General features: G+C 41.6%; 1 protein-coding gene across 8 annotated transcripts in view; it reads left to right on the plus strand.

Moving 5' to 3' along the window:
* clcn5b (chloride channel, voltage-sensitive 5b) overlaps positions 1–18319 on the plus strand; it is a 140289-nt gene that overhangs the window by 58178 nt on the left and 63792 nt on the right. For 6 of the 8 annotated variants that reach the window (XM_078211514.1, XM_078211519.1, XM_078211516.1 and 3 more), the window contains one exon: positions 1918–2074. In XM_078211514.1, coding sequence (XP_078067640.1) covers positions 1918–2074 — 157 coding nt within the window. Of the gene's footprint in view, positions 1–645; positions 668–1917; positions 2075–9296; positions 9396–18319 lie in introns of those variants that run through there. The other 2 variants (XM_078211515.1, XM_078211520.1) reach the window with 2 other exon arrangements.

Genomic DNA, 18319 nt, shown 5'->3' on the forward strand with positions numbered 1-18319 from the left:
TTTTAGATAAAGCACACATGAAGTGAAATGGCTGGCCACTTCAAGGTCCCAACCAATTTTTCACTTGAATGTTTCCATCTCCCTTCCTCTGTAGCGTCTAGTATCTAAATTATGATACGGGGCTGGTCTAAGCTGACCTCTGACTGAGTAAAATAGTCATTGTTTTCCAGCTTTTCACACTGGCTATTACACCGGTAATAAACCCAACTTTGTTTTTCTGTAGTGGTTTGATACAACTGAGTGGCTTGCTTGTCATTCCAGAGGGCAGTTAAGAGTCAACCAGGTTGCTGTGTGTCTGGAGCTATTTGTAGACCAGACTGGGTGAGGATAGTAGATTTCTTCCCCCGAAGGTCATAGCAATCTGGTAGTTTCATGACATGACCATTATTAATGAAACAAGCGTTTTATTCTAGGTTCATTAATTAAATTTAAATCCCCAGCTGGCATATGGGATTTGAACTCGTGTCTCTGAACATTAGTCTGAACCTCCAGGTTGTTAGTCCAATAACATTACCAGTATGCTATCATCCTCCGTTATATGAGCTGATAACAGTTCAGCAAAGACAGTGAGACATTTGGGACCGGAGTGAAAATGGGTCCAGAACCTATCTTCTGAAACAATGAGATTTAAGGATTGAAATTACACAGAAAAGAAGGGTGAATGAAAGTGAGTAAATTCATCAGATCAGGCACAGAGAGAGAGAGAGAGAAACAAGGAAGGGGAAAGAAAGATTGGATTAAGAGCAAGCTATTAAAAAGAAAGGAAATTTAAGAAAAACATTTAAATCTTAAAAATCTCTAATAATTTACTACCTGTAAGAATGAATTTTTAAAAATAATCTCAAGCTAAAAATTAATTTCTAAAACATGAATTATTAGACGTAAACCTCTTCTTCAGAAAAAAATGAAAGTGCATCACCATCTGAAAATCCTATTTAGAATATTACAATTTACAATTTGCTATACATATTAATACTGTAAGAATGAGACTCCCCAGTTTAAATTGTTTCCTTTCTGAGCCAGACAGGTGGCTTGACAGAAACGTAAATCTCCTCATTAAAAATGTATTCATGTCCTTAATTACAGCCTTAATTATTGTGGCAGGTTTAGTTGGCATTTAACACACAAATGCAGTGACTTCATGAAACTCAAGAGGACCAGTTGGCTTTTCCACAAATTGAATGTTGATGGGGCATATGTCATCCAGCAACTTTTACAATTCATGGATTATCTTCCTAATGACAAGTTTCTGGGCAATCTATACATTAATAATGGCATAGAAATCTTGTATTTATTTTAGAAAATTCTGGTCCATTGTTTCCATCTCGCCTTCAGGTATTTCTCCGAACTTTCTCCCATCTGTCCTCCTTTATTTTTTTAAATAGGTACCGTGAGATACTTTATTTGTTAAAGGTGCTATGTAAATGCAAGTTAATAATGAGCATAATCATAGAATCCTACAGTGCAGAAGGAGGCCATTTGGCCCATCGAGTCTGCATCGACTACAATCCCACCCAGGCCCTATTCCCGTAACTCCAAATATTTACCCTGCTAATCTCCCTGACACTAAGTGGCAACTTACCATGGCCGATCACCCTAACCCGCACATCTTTGGACTGTGGGAGGAAACTGAAGCATCCGGAGGAAACCCACGCAGACACGGGGAGAATGTGCAACTCCACACACAGTGACCCAAGGCCGGAATCGAACCCGAGTCCCTGGCGCTGTGAGGCAGCAGTGCTAACCACTGTGCCACAGTGTTAAATCTTTAAGCAAAGCATAATTTGCATATTCTGGAATGTAAAATGGGTTACACACATTAAAACTCTCCACCACATATTTTTGCAAACCAAAACTAGTTTAGTAGATTTCTACTGCCTCATTGTGTTTCCTTATATTTTGTTTTTCAAATTTTAGCAAGTACAAATGGCCAAAGATCAGTTTTACCGAAGAGGTAGTTTTAATAGCTACCAGAGCAACACAAGTGATGAAGATATGGTGGAGATTGCAGGAGCACCTCTGGACTTTTCTTTGGCCGATGACGTTCCTCCTTTAGACAGGGAGCCACAAGAAGGTATGGAAAAAGAAAACCTGCAGAGTTCTCGGCAAACGTGTGTGCATGAATGTTATGTTTTCCATTACTTTAAAATCATAACATTGAATAGTTGTGAAGTAATTTGTCATTGAGCAGTTTTATGTTGAATTGTCATTGCTTGTAGTCAGTCTGGTTTCATTTTAATTTGTCTGAAGTGGATGAAAAAAATTCCTAGTGATTAGTTGCAGATTAGTTTCCTATAAACCTTGTAATAGTAATTTAACAATCCCTGAATTCTTTACAAAACTTTAAATTAAGGAACTACATATTATAATTGCTTTGGCAAAAAATTGTTGTGTTTTTAAGAAAATCCACATAATGGTTAATTTATACACCAAAAGTGAAAATGCTGGAAAATCTCAGCAGGTCTGGCAGCATCTGGAAGGAGAGAAAAGAGCTGACGTTTCAAGTCCAGATGATCCTTTGTCAAAGCTAAAAGGCATAGAAAGTGGGAAATATTTATACTGCAGGGTGAGGAAATGAAAGATGAGTCATAGCCACAGAAACCAGGGGAAAAGACTGCTAATAGCTGTCCATCGAGAGACTAGAGGGTGTGAATGGCCAAATGGCAGAGAAGCTATAAACTGTGATAGATGGAGATGTTGGGGGAGGGGAGGGGAAATGGGATAGAGGTAGAATGTAGAAAAGGGTAAGCAGGGGGGAAGAAAAGGTAAGGGAAGGGGCATGAAGTAGGGGGAAGGAAAGAGTTGGGGGAGGGGAAGAAAAATGAAGAAAGGCCATAAATAAAAGGTAGAGAACAGTAAAATAAGAAATAAAATAGAATGAAAACAAAGGGGGCCGAGGTGGGATGGAGCAAATCATCTGAAGTTGTTGAATTCGATGTTGAAACCGGAAGGTTGTAAAGTGCCCAGCCGGAAGATGAGATGCTGTTCCTCCAGTTTGCGTTGAGCTTCACTGGAACATTGCAGCAATGATGTGGAGATGCCAGCGTTGGACTGGGGTAAACACAGTAAGAAGTTTAACAACACCAGGTTAAAGTCCAACAGGTTTATTTGGTAACAAAAGCCAAAAGTCCAAAAGCTTGTGGCTTTTGCTACCAAATAAACCTGTTGGACTTTAACCTGGTGTTGTTAAACTTCTTACATTGCAGCAAGCCAACGACAGACATGTGGGCATGGGAGCAGGATCGTGTGTTAAAATGGCAAGCAATGGGAAGGTGCTCAGCAAAATGATCACCCAGTCTACACTTGGGGTCTCCGATATAGAGGAGACTACACTGGGAGCAGCGAATGCAATAGACCAAATTGAAAGAGGTGCAAGTAAACGCTGCTTAACCTGGAATGAGTGTTTTGGACCTTGGACGATGAGCATAGAAGAGGTAAAGGGACAGGTGTTACATGGGAAGGTGCCATGAGTGATGGGAGAGGTGTTGGGTATAGTGGAGGAGTGGACTAGGTTATCCCAGAGGGAGCGGTCTTTGTGGAATGCTGACAGAGGGAGTGAAGGGAAGATGTGTTTGGTGGCATCACGCTGGAGTTGGTGAAAATGGTGGAGGATTATGCTTTGCATGCAGAGGCTGGCGGGGTGAAATGTGAGAACAAGGGGGACTCTATCCTTGTTCTGGGAGGGAGGGGAGGGGGTGAGGGCCATGGCATGGGAGATGGACTGCACGCTATTGAGGGCCCTGTCGAGAACTGTAGATGGGAATCCACGGTTGAGGAAAAAGGAGCACATATTAGAAGCACCACTTTGGAGAGTGGCATCATCGGAACAAATGCGACAGAGGGGAAGGAGCTGAGAGAAAGGGATGGAGTCCTTACAGGATGTGGGGTGTGAAGAGCTGTAGTCCAGATAGCTGAGGGAGTCAGTGGGCTTGTAATGGATATTGATAGTTTGTTGCCGGAAATGGAGACAGAAAGGTCAAGGAAGGGAAGGGAAGTGTCTGAGATGGACCAGGCGATGGAGCGGTGGAAACTGGAAGTGAAGTTGATGAATTTTTCAAGGTCTGGACGAGAGCATGAAGCGGCACCAAAATAGTCATCGATGTACCAGTAAAGGAGTTGTAGTCTTTTCCCCTGGTTTCTATGGCTATGACTCATCTTTCATTCCCCCAGCCCACAGTATAAATATCTCCCACTTCCTTGCTTTGACACAGGGTCATCTGGACTCAACGTCAGCTCTTTTCTCTCCTTACAGATGGTACCAGACCTGCTGAGATTTTCCAGCGTTTTCTCTTTTTTGGTTTCAGATTCCAGCATCCGCAGTAATTTGCTTTTATCCAGTGGTTAATTTATTACAGTTGAGCTGAGGCTGTATTTTTCTAGAGCATTCTTGGATTAGGGAAAGGAACATTAGGTCGGGGTTTCCACTCCTGATTGCTCCCAAATGATAGACATTATTTCAAATACAAAGCTGCAATTTGTTATCTATTGCCACCGATGAGCAGAGAAGTGTGTAGGGTGGAAGAACATCAGCTTTAACTTTTAAAGGATTTAGAGCAATTTTTAAAAATTGAAATTTATCAAGCAGCATAGATCAGTGCATTATACAAGTATCTATAGCTTAATAAACCTTCAAATTTCTATCTAGATTTATTGATGGTGCTTCAAAGAATATGGAAGTAAAATGATTCCAAGAATTCATGAAGCAAAATGTTTTCAATGCAATTAAAAATAGTTAAACTGGTATATTCTTCAGGACATTTTATTGATTTTCCTTTTACAACATTTAAGTTTGCATCAACCTAGCCCATCAATAAAGTGATATTTCTGTAAAAGGGTGGCATTTGTTTCAGCTGCTGATGACACCCGTGAAGTTACATACTGATCATGTAAACTGGGTCCTGTGAATTTACTTTAGAGTAGAAGAAAATGTGCATTTTTATAATATTTTTCAAATTTGACATGATTAAAGCACACTACAGTTTATAATGTACTTTTTGAAATGAAGTTATTGCTTTATTGGCAATTGTAGCAGTCATTTTACAGACCATAGCATCCCAATCTAAGACTGAGGGATAAATGTAACACTGGGAGAGACCTCCCAGCTCTTCTCTACACCAGCTCATTTATCTTTTCCAGTTGAGCTGGACAGCCAAGCAATAGTATTCGGGCACTCGGCAGTCATCCAGTACAGCCACTGCAGCTCTCCACCTCCTGTGCTTCAACTACCGGGGAAACATCTTGATGCAGAACAATAACAAGAGAGCACATAAGACAGACACTATAAGGAATTTACAGGAGTTTATTTGAGAACATGTTGGATTAATTTAAGACTAGAAGTATTGGAGCAATCTGAATCTGTATGAATGATGTGCTGAGTCCTGGGAGTATTACTTGTTCAGTTGTGAGATGCTGCTGAGCTAACCTTGGAGGAAATGTGCTTCACTACAGAGGAGATGGAATGGAAAGAGTTTGTTGTTGATTATATCTTGGGCAGGTGACCAAGATGGCTCAGCTGGAAACCGTGTCAGTTTGCTGCTGCTGGAAGGGTTCTGGCTGCTGGCAAGTTTTAAATCCAGCACATCCTCACCATTTTTATTGGCCTAGGAATCTTGTTCTTCTTTGTGCTCGAGGCCTCCAGGTGCTGACCTCCTGCATGGCAATGGTTTGGAACACACGGCACACGAGCATGATTCCGGACATTAACTGAGCTGTATTGAATCATGTCTCTGGATCTGTCCAAAGGGCAGAACCTCTGCTTCAGCAGATTGATGGCCTGTTCGCTGAGACCCTGGTAATAGCATAGGCCAAATAGGATCATCATTTCAGCTCCTCCCTCTGTGGTGACTTCCTAACCCACAGACCGCAATTAATAAGGATAGGTGACAACACTGAAGGGCATAAGGCACAGGGCGGGCCCGAGAAAATGAATGTGTCGCTTCCTGATCCAGATGGATTTTGGCTTTAGCTCCCCGTATACATCTTAATTTGTCTCTGAAGACCTTGGAATATTTATACAGTAGCTCCTGAAAACATCCATCCTCAGGTTTGAAATTTCCAGCCATTTTAGCTGTATCTGCTTTCGCCATTCACATCCCATGAAGCAAGATCTGAGACCTTTGATTACCAAGACCTGGTTCTGATATGCCACTGTTCCCGTTCCTGCATCTAAAGTCTGCAGTGCCATTCCAGTATGTGTGAGCAAAATGGCATCTGACTCACTTAGTCTCAATTGTTAAGAGTTTTTTTTGAAGATAACAAAATGCCTGTTCCCCTACGACTGTGCCCACCACTCCTGTATGAACTTCCATTGAGTGCTTTGCCATTTACCTGAAAATTTATCTCTATTGGAGGTACTTTGTTTAGCTGGACGTGGTTTATGGTAAATGACGCTGATCCCTTGTCGGGCTCCTCATCCAAATTGTTTAAGGGAGTTAAGCTAATAGTCACTGTCTTTTTTTGCATTGGCTGTACTGATTGCTTTGCTCTGCACCACCCCTTTCAGTGACCTTCTTGCTACACATGGAGCACACAGTTCTTTAATCGACAAACTTCTTGGGAATGCGCTCTCCCACATCGAAAACACACTTCAGCCCTCTGCACCTCTTCTATCGGGCACTGTTGTGCCTGCTCCTGGACTGTTTTGCACCACAGCCATTTCCCACCACAAATGATTTACCTCGTTCGGCACACCTTCCAAACCTTGCAACTCTATAACACCCACCTGTGTGCATTCAGTCACCTGGGCCAGCTCCACAGCTTTTCAAAGGTGATTTTAGTATCTGCCAGTAACCTTTTTAGAATTATTAAGCTGTTTATACCACAGATCATTCCATCCCTTAACACTTCTGTTTACTTAGGTTGAATTTGCAGTGTTCTGCCAGCCCCTAAGTCTTGCCATGAAGGCTGAGATTATCTCCCATGGCTCACAGATTGCCATATTTTTATCTCAGAATCATGATCAAGGGACAGCAGTTGAAATGATATTTGACCAGCTCCACAATCAGATCAAAAGACTTTGTGCCTGGAGCATCTGGCGATAATGTTCTCACTAAACTGCAATCTGTGGGCCACCGACTGAGCAAAATGACCTTCCTACCATCTTCCGGGGATATTTCGATTGCAACAAAGAAATATTGCAGCCTTTTTATGTATTGTCCCCAGTCATCTTCCTCGGGGTCAAATGGCTCGATCTTTCCTATCATAGGCATTGCTAAATGAGTGCACCTTCTTGTTACCTTTGCCACTCAGTCTCCTCCCCTTCTAGCTGGATGCTGCAATCCTGATGACTTTGATGTTTTACCTCCTCGCCAATGTAATATAGATCGAGGGCAACTCAGTGGCTTTAACAATAAAAGTTTTATTCCCAACTGAAGGAATGTGCATACTACAAGGTCAGACTAGATTACAAATGCAGCTGCTGTGCTCGCCTCCCTGGTTCCAACTGTGAGTCCCTCCTCGACCCGTGGTACGCTCCCTCCTGCCGATAGGCTCAGCTTCCTACTGAGTTTATCCAGTGTTTTCTCTTTTTCTTTCAGATTGGCAGCATTCGCAGTATTTTTCATTTATCGCCACAAAAAAGTCTGGCCTACTGAATGTTTTTGCATCTTCTGCTGTTATTAGTGATTTCCAACATCAGCAGTATTTTGCTTCTTGTGTTAATGCTCAGGATTTCCTCCCACAATGGGTAGAATTTAATGCCCTCTCCCACGGTGGGTTTGGTAATGGGGGGGCATTTAATTAGGCAGGAAGAAGTCAGGTGGGGTTCCCACCACAGGATTGCTTGCAGGCTCCCAAGGGCGGGGGGGAGGGACATCCCTTGTTGGAGGGCATTCTGGAGCTGATCAAGGGACTGCATTGGGATGGGACAGCCTGCCAAGCCTGCCAACCTCTTTTCCCCCCTCCCCCTATCACTAACTCACTAACCTGTGGTCTGGGATTGGCCTGGGGCGGGTGTTATATCAACAGAAACCATCACCTCTCTGCAGGCACTGCCATTAGCTAGAGCTGATGTGGAGATGCTGGCGTTGGACTGGGGTGAACACAGTAAGAGTTTTAACAACATCAGGTTAAAGTCTAACAGGTTTATTTGGTAGCAAATACCATTAGCTTTCGGAGCGCTGCTCCTTCATCAGACATTTCCACTCCATCTGATGAAGGAGCAGCGCTCCGAAAGCTAATGGTATTTGCTACCAAATAAGCCTGTTGGACTTTAACCTGGTGTTGTTAAAACTCTTACTGTATTAGCTGGAGCTGCCAGCCTCTTATTGACCTGGAGCCCTCAGCAATTGGGACTTCCATCCTGGGGTATTTGATATCAAGGATGGCCAGTTAATTGTCTGAATGGCACTTAATATGGTGGACATTTTCTTAAAGAGATGATTTGGGGATCTAGTCGCCTTCAGTTGGCAGACAAAACCGCCATTGCCTCTGTTAAATACCACTCAATGAGATTGTCACCTAAGCTGCGCTGTCATTGGAAGCTACAGTGATGGCTAGGCAAATTCCGTAGTGAAGCTAATAAGCTGTTGCTGCCGAGCAGTCTCAGCACACAAAGTTACTGATTGCTGTGGCAATTAACAAAGGCCTAGGAGTAAGCCAGACATTCTCCGTCAAGGAGTGTGGATGGCTTGTCTAAAGGTGAAAACAAAACATGCATTTTTATGGGTCACCACTTGGGGACACAGGAGAGCAGGTTGAGGATGACTTATGAAAATCGGAGGTTGCTGCTCCTATCTTCATTGGAACAGAGGTTTGTCTCATTTGGTGATTCCGAATTTAATTTTTAACCAGTGTTGATCTGTGTACTCCATTCAATAGCAAAGTCCAGCAGTTGTACCATGGAATCCATTACTGTGTAGAATAGGAATAGCTGAAAGGTATTGTTTATCTTCCCATATGTAATTAAGAAAGGACGGATGGCACTATATGTAAAAAGGCATGAAACTAAAAATACAAAAGAGTTTCTAAAAAAGTTCGGTAAAACCATGTTTTTGCTATATAATATGCGTTTAAGATGCGTTTAAAATGCCTGACTAGGTTCCAAATGTCATTGCTTCCTGTAATATTCCCCAGTGATTTGAGTCTGCACTATCACATTTTCTCCGTCAAGTTGTGATGCTCAAAATTTGAATGGAGAAGGAAGGAGAAAAAAAAGTGCCTTTGTCCCAATATTAATCCAAGGGTTAGATCACATGGTCTATTTGACGATGACTTCACAGGCAGCGGAAGCAGAGCTGTGCAGGTGATGCCAGTCAATCAAATGAAAGCTGCTTTTCGGCAGCTGACATTTACAACTGGGCAGATTCAGTTGAAATGAAGTCTGTGGGCTGTACATGTCTGCTGCTCTTTCCTGAACCTGTTAAACCATATTGCAGAAGAGTAAAACATATGTGGAGGTAAGGAGTGCCTGAGAGGGAATTGGGTAAGGACAAAAATCAACCTTGTGCTGATGATAAATCAATACCAGAACGGCTAGTAATATACTGGAATTCTAATGTATCAAAGCAATCTTTTTGAACCTTCCTGTACTGACTCTCTGCTTTGTTTACAAGCAAAAAGCTTTTTTGGATGGACAGATGTTTGCAGTAATCTTATCTGGCTTACAGACCATTGGCCCGAGGCTAGCATTTTATTTCCTTGATTTTAGTAGAAATTATTAAGTCCATGCTTGGAACGAAGCTATATATTACAGCATCATGTAAAACAGAAAGAGGATCAATATAAGAGTCTGCAAATGATCATTTAGTGATTGTCTCAGAATAAATCAAGTCTATTATTGATCAGTCTCAGGATCTACTTTCTGAGGGCATTTTAATATTCACGGCCGGCAGCAACTGTGTGCTAATTGCTGTGTATCTGTGACGTTGTAATTTAAAACTTTATTCCATATAGAATTAAAAGGACCTTTTCTTGTGTCTTCCATTTTTACTGGTGTCTTTTTTTTGCATGTGGGAGCAACCTTGAACAAATCTTACTCTCTTGTCACATTTTCTAAAAACGTAATTCCTTTTGGCCATATAAAACAATTACACTTTTGTTTTTGATTTTTTTATTTCAGGGGTTAAAGTGTTTTGTTATGCATCTCCTTCCTCTTGGGACCTGCTCTCCCAACATCACCTCTCAAATTATTTCACCAATAGTAATTGAACAATCTGTTCTTTTGATTTCCATGAGCATAGCGAAAAATGATTACTACTTGTTTTTTAAAAAAAATCTCCTCCCAATCATTTTGTGGAACAACTAGCTACATTTAGTACTTCTCTCCACATTGCGGACTCTGCAAGCTGCAATCTCACTTGCTTCCCGCTATTTAATAGTGCAGTATAGCGGTACTGATTTTACTCTCTTGGATGTATGGAACTTATGAAAGAAAAGAAAAAGGGTTCAAGATGGATCAGTGCCTGGTTTTCATTTTTTAAAAATACATTGACGCTGCTGGTGGGTGGAGGCAGACTAAAGGATTCCGATTTGATTGCAAATCTGTGCTGAACTATCTGATCTGAATGGTGCAATTATTCTTCGCATCTATGGGTAGAGAAGGGAGAAAAGAATCTTCCCGTTCCTTACATTGTAACAGTAACCACTTTTCAAAATCACTTAATAACTAAAACATTTGAAGAATGCCCTGAGATTGTGAATAACACCATATCAAGCTTGCAATCTTTCCTCCTCACCAGCCAAAATATGTTTGTGTGTGTGTAGAGAAGGTTTACACTGGAGTGAAACTATGTTGTTTTTTTTACAGTTAGCTGAGAATCCAAAAACTCATCACCATGCTTAATAGTCTCCAAACAAGCTAGTGAAAAATTCATGCCAATTGATTTTCTATTTCCTGATTCGGAGTGGTTACTGTCTCCTTGTGACACGAGCAAACTTTCCATTGTTTGTGTGGCCACCTTAATCAATCTTTTAAAACTTGTATCTTGATCCATTAGACACAGTTTAGCAATTGGGCAAATATGATTGCATTCGAGAGTCAGCAGAAATCACTGGTTTATTGTAACAGAATAAGTCACTTTTATAACATGTTCCTGTGCAAGTCTCTTTAAATGAAAATTATAAACCAAAAAGACAGTTTAAATCAGGTTATAGTACATTTTCAAACTCCTGAGGCTAGAGGAGCACAGGCCAATCAAAGTTGATAACAAATGCCTTTGTCGTCATTAAACACCACTTTTGAATTCCTACTCTTTGTGATTTGTTGCACTTTCCCAATTCCATTTCCTCTACTTCTGTCTCTGCCTACCTATCTTTCTCCTTGCCTTCCCCTCATCCCTCCCCTCCCAAATCCCCTCCTTCTGATGGTCTATTTGTCTTTAAAAGTAGACACTAAGAGTGGGATTTTTCAGCTGTGCTTGCGCCAAAACCGGAAAATCCCGCCCAAGGTCAACGGATGTTTTCATGATGTGCGCCCGCCCCCCCCCCCCCCCCCCCCCCCCCCCACCGCCTGCTACAATTCCTGTGGGACAGGAAAATCCCACCCTAAATGATGGTAGATGAAAGCATCTTTAAAATTCAAAGGTTTTGTGTTAGGAAACCAAAGGTAGGTTTAAGGGGTTTATATTTATATTGGTAGACATTAAAAATAAAGTTAATGTTTCTGTTCCTGAATGTGTTGGGGTTGGTCAACTCCACCGGTGATTCCATTATGCTTAGAGAGGGTTATGGCATGAAGAATAAATAGGCCACCAGTGATATGTGGGCATTGATTAGCAACTGGAGCAATATTTGTAAGGTTAAAAATGCTTTTAAGGTTCAGTTTTAGCTTGATATATTGCAGGATACTGGGGAGTGAACATCTCTCAATTCTGCCAGAAGAAAGACAGGACAGGAGTTGCAAACAGGCAGGCTTCCTAGAATACCACTTACTGTTCAAATAACTAGGGAATTGGGACAGAAAGCATGTCTAAGACAACTGGAGTTAAAAGAACAGAGACCAATTCAGAAGAATTGAAGGAAAAGTAAACAAAATATTCTGAGTTGAAGAGACAATTGCAATAACCAGATTTAAAGTGGGACAGCAGTCTTCGGAGGGAAATCAAATGTCCAATATCATTTAAATAAGAATTTGAGAATTGAGAGTTGAAACAATTGTAAATAGTTTGTACAGTAGTCAATAAAAAGAAATCCTAAAAGGGGTTGGTGTAAAATCCTGGGCTGGATTTGCTGTTAAAAGTGGAGCAGAATCTTTGTTCAAAAAGCTTTTGGAAAACCTGGATTTCAGAATGCAAACCACTAAGGGATTTGTAAATTTGCAGATGACACGAAGATTGGTGGAGTTGCTGATAGTGCCGAGGATTTTCAGAGGATCCAACAGGATATAGATAAATTGGAGATTTGGGCACAGAAATGGCAAATGAAGTTTAATCCGGACAAATGCGATGCAATGCATTTTTAGGATCAAATTTAGATATGAATTATATTATAAATGGCAGAACCCTTAGGAACATTAACATATAGAGGAATCTGGGCGTGTAGGTCCACAGTTCCCTAAAAGAGACAACACAGGTGGTTAAAGTGATAAAGAAGGCATATGGCATGCTTGCTTCCATCATGTGGAGATGCCGGCGTTGGACTGGGGTAAGCACAGTAAGAAGTCTCACAACACCAGGTTAAAGTCCAACAGGTTTATTTGGTAGCAAATACCATAAGCTTTCGGACTAGCATATGGTATTTGCTACCAAATAAACCTGCTGGACTTTAACCTGGTGTTGTGAGACTTCTTACTGTGCTTTCATCAGCCAGGGCATTGAGTATAGGAGTTGGGAAATCATGTTGAAGCTATATAAAACCTTGGTTTTGCTGCATTTGGAGTATTGCGTGTGTGCAGTTCTGGTCACCACACTATCAGAAGGACGTGGAAGCTTTGGAGAGAGTGCAAAGAAGGTTCACCAGGGTGTTTGTTGGTCTCAAGGGTGTTGGCTATGAGCAGAGGTTGAATAAGCTAGAATTGTTTTCACGGGAAAGACGGAGGCTGAGGGGAGACCTGATAGAGGTCTACAAAATTGAGAGAGGCATAGACAGGGTGGGTAGTCAGAGGCTTTTTCCAAGGGTGGAAGTGTCAATTGCAAAAGGCCACAGGTTCAAGGTGAGAGGGGGAAAGTTTAAGGGAGATGTGCTGGGGAGGTTTTTCATGCGGGAAGTGGTGGGTGCCTGGAATGTGCTGCCAGAGGATGTGGTGGAAGCAGGTGCATTAGCAACATTTAAGAGGCATCTAGATGGGCGCATGAATAGGGAGGAAATAAAGGGCTACGGACCAAGTAAGGGCAGAAGGTTTTTTTCTAGTTATGGCATCGTGATCAGCAGAGACTTAGAGGGCTGAAGGGCCTGTTCCTGTGCTGTACTATTCTTTGTTCTTTTGAAAGTATTATTATGAGAGAAGATTTTAAAGTGTGTGTTTTGGGAGTGGAGTTTGGAAATTCTCCTTTGCCAATCATCCAGGGGATTTGAGGAGAAATACACAGACACTAACATGGGTTCAGAGTAGAGTGTGTGTATTTGACCACAGCTAATCTGTGTGTTTAAAATGGACTTTTATGTTAATGAGACCATTGTAGTTTAAAATTACTTTGTAATCTGTGCTCAACTTAAAATTTGTGTGTATTGTTCAGTTAAGGGGGAGTAAATGAGTTCTGTAGAATCAACTTTTAATGTTAAACTTTTTTTTCTCGTTAAAACTAGCGGTCCTGTGACTCTGTTCCTCCACATTTTCTAAAAAAAAGCAATAGTTTTGAGCCAGGGTTCTATTCTGGGATCTTCCTGTCCAATTATAACATTAATTGGGATCGTAACATGTGCGACTCAGCTATTGGTGAATGGAACCGATGTAATACCATCCTTTCTAAGAATCCCAACAGTCACAAATGCTGTCAAGCCAAAAATATAATTGTAAAAGTCTGCTTCATTAGTGTTGTACAAATAATAATACCGTATGCATAAACAAGTTGCTCTTTTAAGACTCATGTAGCATACCTGGATTGTATACCAATCGTGAAGAGATAAAACAGACCATTGTTGAGCTTAATCAAGCTAACTGTAAATATCAAGTCTGGATGACTCTTTGTCAGAGCTGAAGAGAACTGGAAACGGGATGAGATTTATATTCTGGTCCTACTCCGGCCTCCTCCCACAAATTTGTTGTTGGTACATCAACAACTGTTTAGGTGTATCTTCATGTTCTCATCTGGAAAGCTTTATCAATTTTGCTTCCAATTTGTACCCCTCTATCAGATCCTTCACATGGTCCACCTCCTTTCCCTTCCTTAACCCCTCTGTCTCCACCTCTGGTGACAGACTGTCCACTTAAAAACCCACCGACTCCCACAGCTACCTTGACAACAGCTCTGCGCACCCCGCATCCTGTAAGGACTTCATCCCATTCTCTTAGCTCCTTTGCCTCTGTCGCATCTGTTCCAATGACACCACTTTCCAAAATGGCGCTGCTGACATGTCTTCCTTAATCGTGGTTTTCCACCCACTGTGGCTGACAGAGTTCTCAACCATGCCTGACCCATGTCCCGTGCCTCTGCTCTCACCCTTCCCCTCCCTCCCAGAACCAGGATAGGGACCCCCTTGTCCTCAACTTTCTTCCCACCAGCCTCCGTATTTGGAGAATCATCCGCTGCCATTTCTGCAAACTCCAGCATGATGCCACCACCAAACACCTCTCACTCTCACTCCCCTGTCAGCGGTCCAAAGAGTCCATTCCCTCCAGATACCCTGGTCTACTCCTTCATCGCACCTAACACCTCACCCCCTTCCCACTGAACTTTCCCTTGCAATCGCAAAAGGTGCAACACCTGCCTCTTTACCTCCTCCCTGCTCACCATCAAAGGGCCTAAATGCAAATTTCGGGTGAAGAAGCACTTCATTTGTACCTCGTTCAATCTGGTCTATTGTATTTGCTGCTCCCAATGAGGCTTAGTCTACAATTGAGAGACCAAACATAGACTGGGTGACCTCTTTGCAGAGCACCTTTGGTCCGTCCATAAGCAGGACTCAGACCTTCCTGTCGCTTGTCTTTTCAACTCACCATCCTGCTCTCATGTCCACATGTCTGTCCTTGGTCTTTTGCAGTGTTCTAGCAAACCTCAATGCAAACTGGAGGAATAGCACCTCATCTTCCAATTAGACACTTTACAGCCTTCTGGACGTAACATTGAGTTTAACAACTTGACAATGAACTCTCTCCTCTACCTTCACCCTATTTTTTATTTCTATCAACTTATTTTCATTTCTTCCTTTGATTCATTTTTCCATCCCCCTTTTTTTTAATCCTGCTTTCCATATTTTTCCCCTACTGCCATTTTCCCCCCCACCCCTGCCAACTCCACTCAGACCATCTGTTACCTGTTCCATGTTGTCCTTTGCTTACCATTAACACATTCTGATCTCTGAGTGTGCCAGTATCAACACCCTTCTTAGCCATGATCACCACCACTTATATTCCCTTTGTCTTTTTGTCCATGACATTTTTGTAAAGCTCTCCCTTGCCTCCATGCTATCTCTCCCTAGCCTGTACTATGTACCATAGCCCTAGCAGACCCTGTATCCAGCCCCTACTGCTCCACCCCCCCCACCCACAACTATTTAATCTCATCTTATTTCCAATGTCTCTAGCTCTGATGAAAAGTCACCCAGAGTTGAAACGTTGGGTGGAATTTTCCCCCAAAAAAACTAAGCATCATAACAGCGAGAAAAATGGAGTGATCCATGCCTGTCTGACAGGCACAGTCCGGACTGCAATCGCCTACACTCAGTCATTATTTATTTTTTGGGAGAGTGGTGAGTTGTGCACTGTTTTTTGGGGGGGATGGAGGGAAGCCTAATCACACCGATGAGCCCAGCTGCAAAGGGCTCTAGCATCATTTTGGAAGGGTGCCCCATCTCTGTGCCCTGGAGGACCCCCTCCTTACGCCCACGGACATCAGGACCACCCCCCCCCCACCCCCATTGGTGATCTGTTTCCCCATGCCTCCCCGACACAGATTGCCCTTCATGACTCCTGATATGCCCTTCCCCATCCCATCATGAACCCTGACATGGCCCCCAGCTGCACAAGCCTCCGCCCCTGCCCCACCGAGATGTTTCCAACCTCGTATCCCATCCATCATCGAATAATTACTTCCACCTTCTTAAAATTGCACTTCTCCAACCTTGTCTCAACCCATCTTCTGAAACCCTCATCTTTGCCTTTGTTACCTCTAGATTTAACTATTCTAATGATCTGTTGGCCAGATCACATTTTCCGCCCTCCGTAAGCTCGAAATTGCCCAAAACTCTTCTGTCCTTATCCTAACTTGCATCAGTCCTGTTCACTCCTCTGTGCTGGCTGACGTACATTGGCTACCAGCAATGTGTTAATTTTAAAACTTTTTTTTTTAATGTAGCCACAGCTTCACTTCTCCCTCTCACTATAATCTCCTCCAGCCTTGCAAACTCTTAAGATTTTAATGCATCACTAATTCCAGATGCTTGAGCATCTCTGATATGAATTACTCTACCAGGCAAGGCATGCCTTCAACAGCTTAGGCTGTAGGTTCTGGAATTCCCTTCCTAAATCTCTACTCTCTCATCCTTTAAGATGCTCCTTAAAACCTAGGTTTTGGCCACCTGCCCTAATAATATAATCTCCTCTAGCCCCACAACCATTGAGATAATAACACTCCTCTAATTCAGGCCTCTTGTGCATCCCCAATTTCAACTGCTTCACTGCTGGTGGGAGTGCCTTCATTTGCCTAGGTCCTAGACCTGGAAACAGTCCCCGACCCCTTTCTGCCTTTCTATGTAGCTTTCCTCCATTAAGAAACACCTTAAAATTTACCTCTTTGACAAGCTTTTAGTCATCTGATCTAATACCTCATGTGAATCAGTGTCAATCTCTGCTTTATAATGCTCCTGCAACGGGACATTTCATTACACTAAAGGTGCTTTATCAATGTGAGTTTCTATATCTCTGCTGTGGCTAGGTGTCAGGTTTTGTTTTGCTCCTGTTTTGTCATGTTGTTGGAAATGCAAGTTGTTGTTGTTTGGCCTAATTAGCAACTATTCAGCTGAGTAATGCGATGTAAAATATATATATTTTTAAACAAAAACAAACTTCATTGTATATTTCTTTTAATGGTTTGAGCATGATGGAGGAATTCTCCCTGTCTGACTGAAATTGATAGCAGTTGTACCCAGGAAATATTAATCAGGAGAGATGCTAATAATTTCCAGTTATGATCACATTGTAATTTGCATGTTTGTATAGCAAATTAATTATTATATTATATTACATGTATAGCACACACAGAACATGTATCCGTTTTGTATGCTCAAACTCTTCAGTCCCTGGTGAGTTTTCCATGTGTGTGTACATACGAAAGGAAACTCTCAGACTGCCAATGTTTTAATTTCTGCTCTATATATGCAGTGTTCCGCAATGATATTTCCAGTTGGTGCTGAAGATTACATAATTTCCACATGGGAATATATTTTTGAAACAGTCTTATTTGTAAATTGCACTATATTCGAAGCCATGCTTATTTTAAAGCAGAATGAGATGTGTTAAGTTGTAAGAGTTTCAGTAACCCCACTGTTTAGAGGGCTCAATTAAAACCCTGCCTAGATGCCAAACGAATACTACAAATCAAACATTTATAATGCATTCAATATGCTTTGCTTTTATAGGTTTTAAACTAAGGAACCTTTGGTGCAAAGCTTTCAGCTCTGTGAAGTGTCTCATCTGAGGCCGGTGGTTATGAAATATATATGCCTTTATGAATCATACTGCATCTCCAACTAACTTGGTCATAAAAGTAGCTATTTTCTAACCTTTAAGTGCTTATAACATAAATATTATTGTTCCAGAATGTACAGATTACAACCTGAAGTCCAACACCATTAACATGATGTTAGCATTGTGTGGGAATATGTTGTTAGAATTTTATTGATCCTTATTATAAACAGTGCAATCAATAATTATTAATTTTACACCACATTGATTTAACTGTAATCCAAAATTTTGTTGAATGGAAAACATTTTTTTGGCATTCTACCTCCACCAACATCTTTCTGCTTACTGTACCTGTATACATAAATATCTTCATATCTCTTCTGCTTAATGTTTTTTGATTACTGTTTACAAGAAAAATTCTAGGATGTATTACTGCAATCCTGTTCTCCCATTAGGGAGTCTCGCTTAAAACCCAAATTAGAGATTAAATAATTGTTCAATCCGTACTCCCTTCAACTAAGTCTCCTTACTGAGAAACTGAGGTAATTGAATGTGTAACATTTAGAAATTTGACTTAACCAAAAATTAAGTACATACAAAGCT

This window comes from Mustelus asterias, chromosome 4 (genome assembly GCF_964213995.1).
Source record: "Mustelus asterias chromosome 4, sMusAst1.hap1.1, whole genome shotgun sequence".
Classification (NCBI taxonomy): domain Eukaryota; kingdom Metazoa; phylum Chordata; class Chondrichthyes; order Carcharhiniformes; family Triakidae; genus Mustelus; species Mustelus asterias.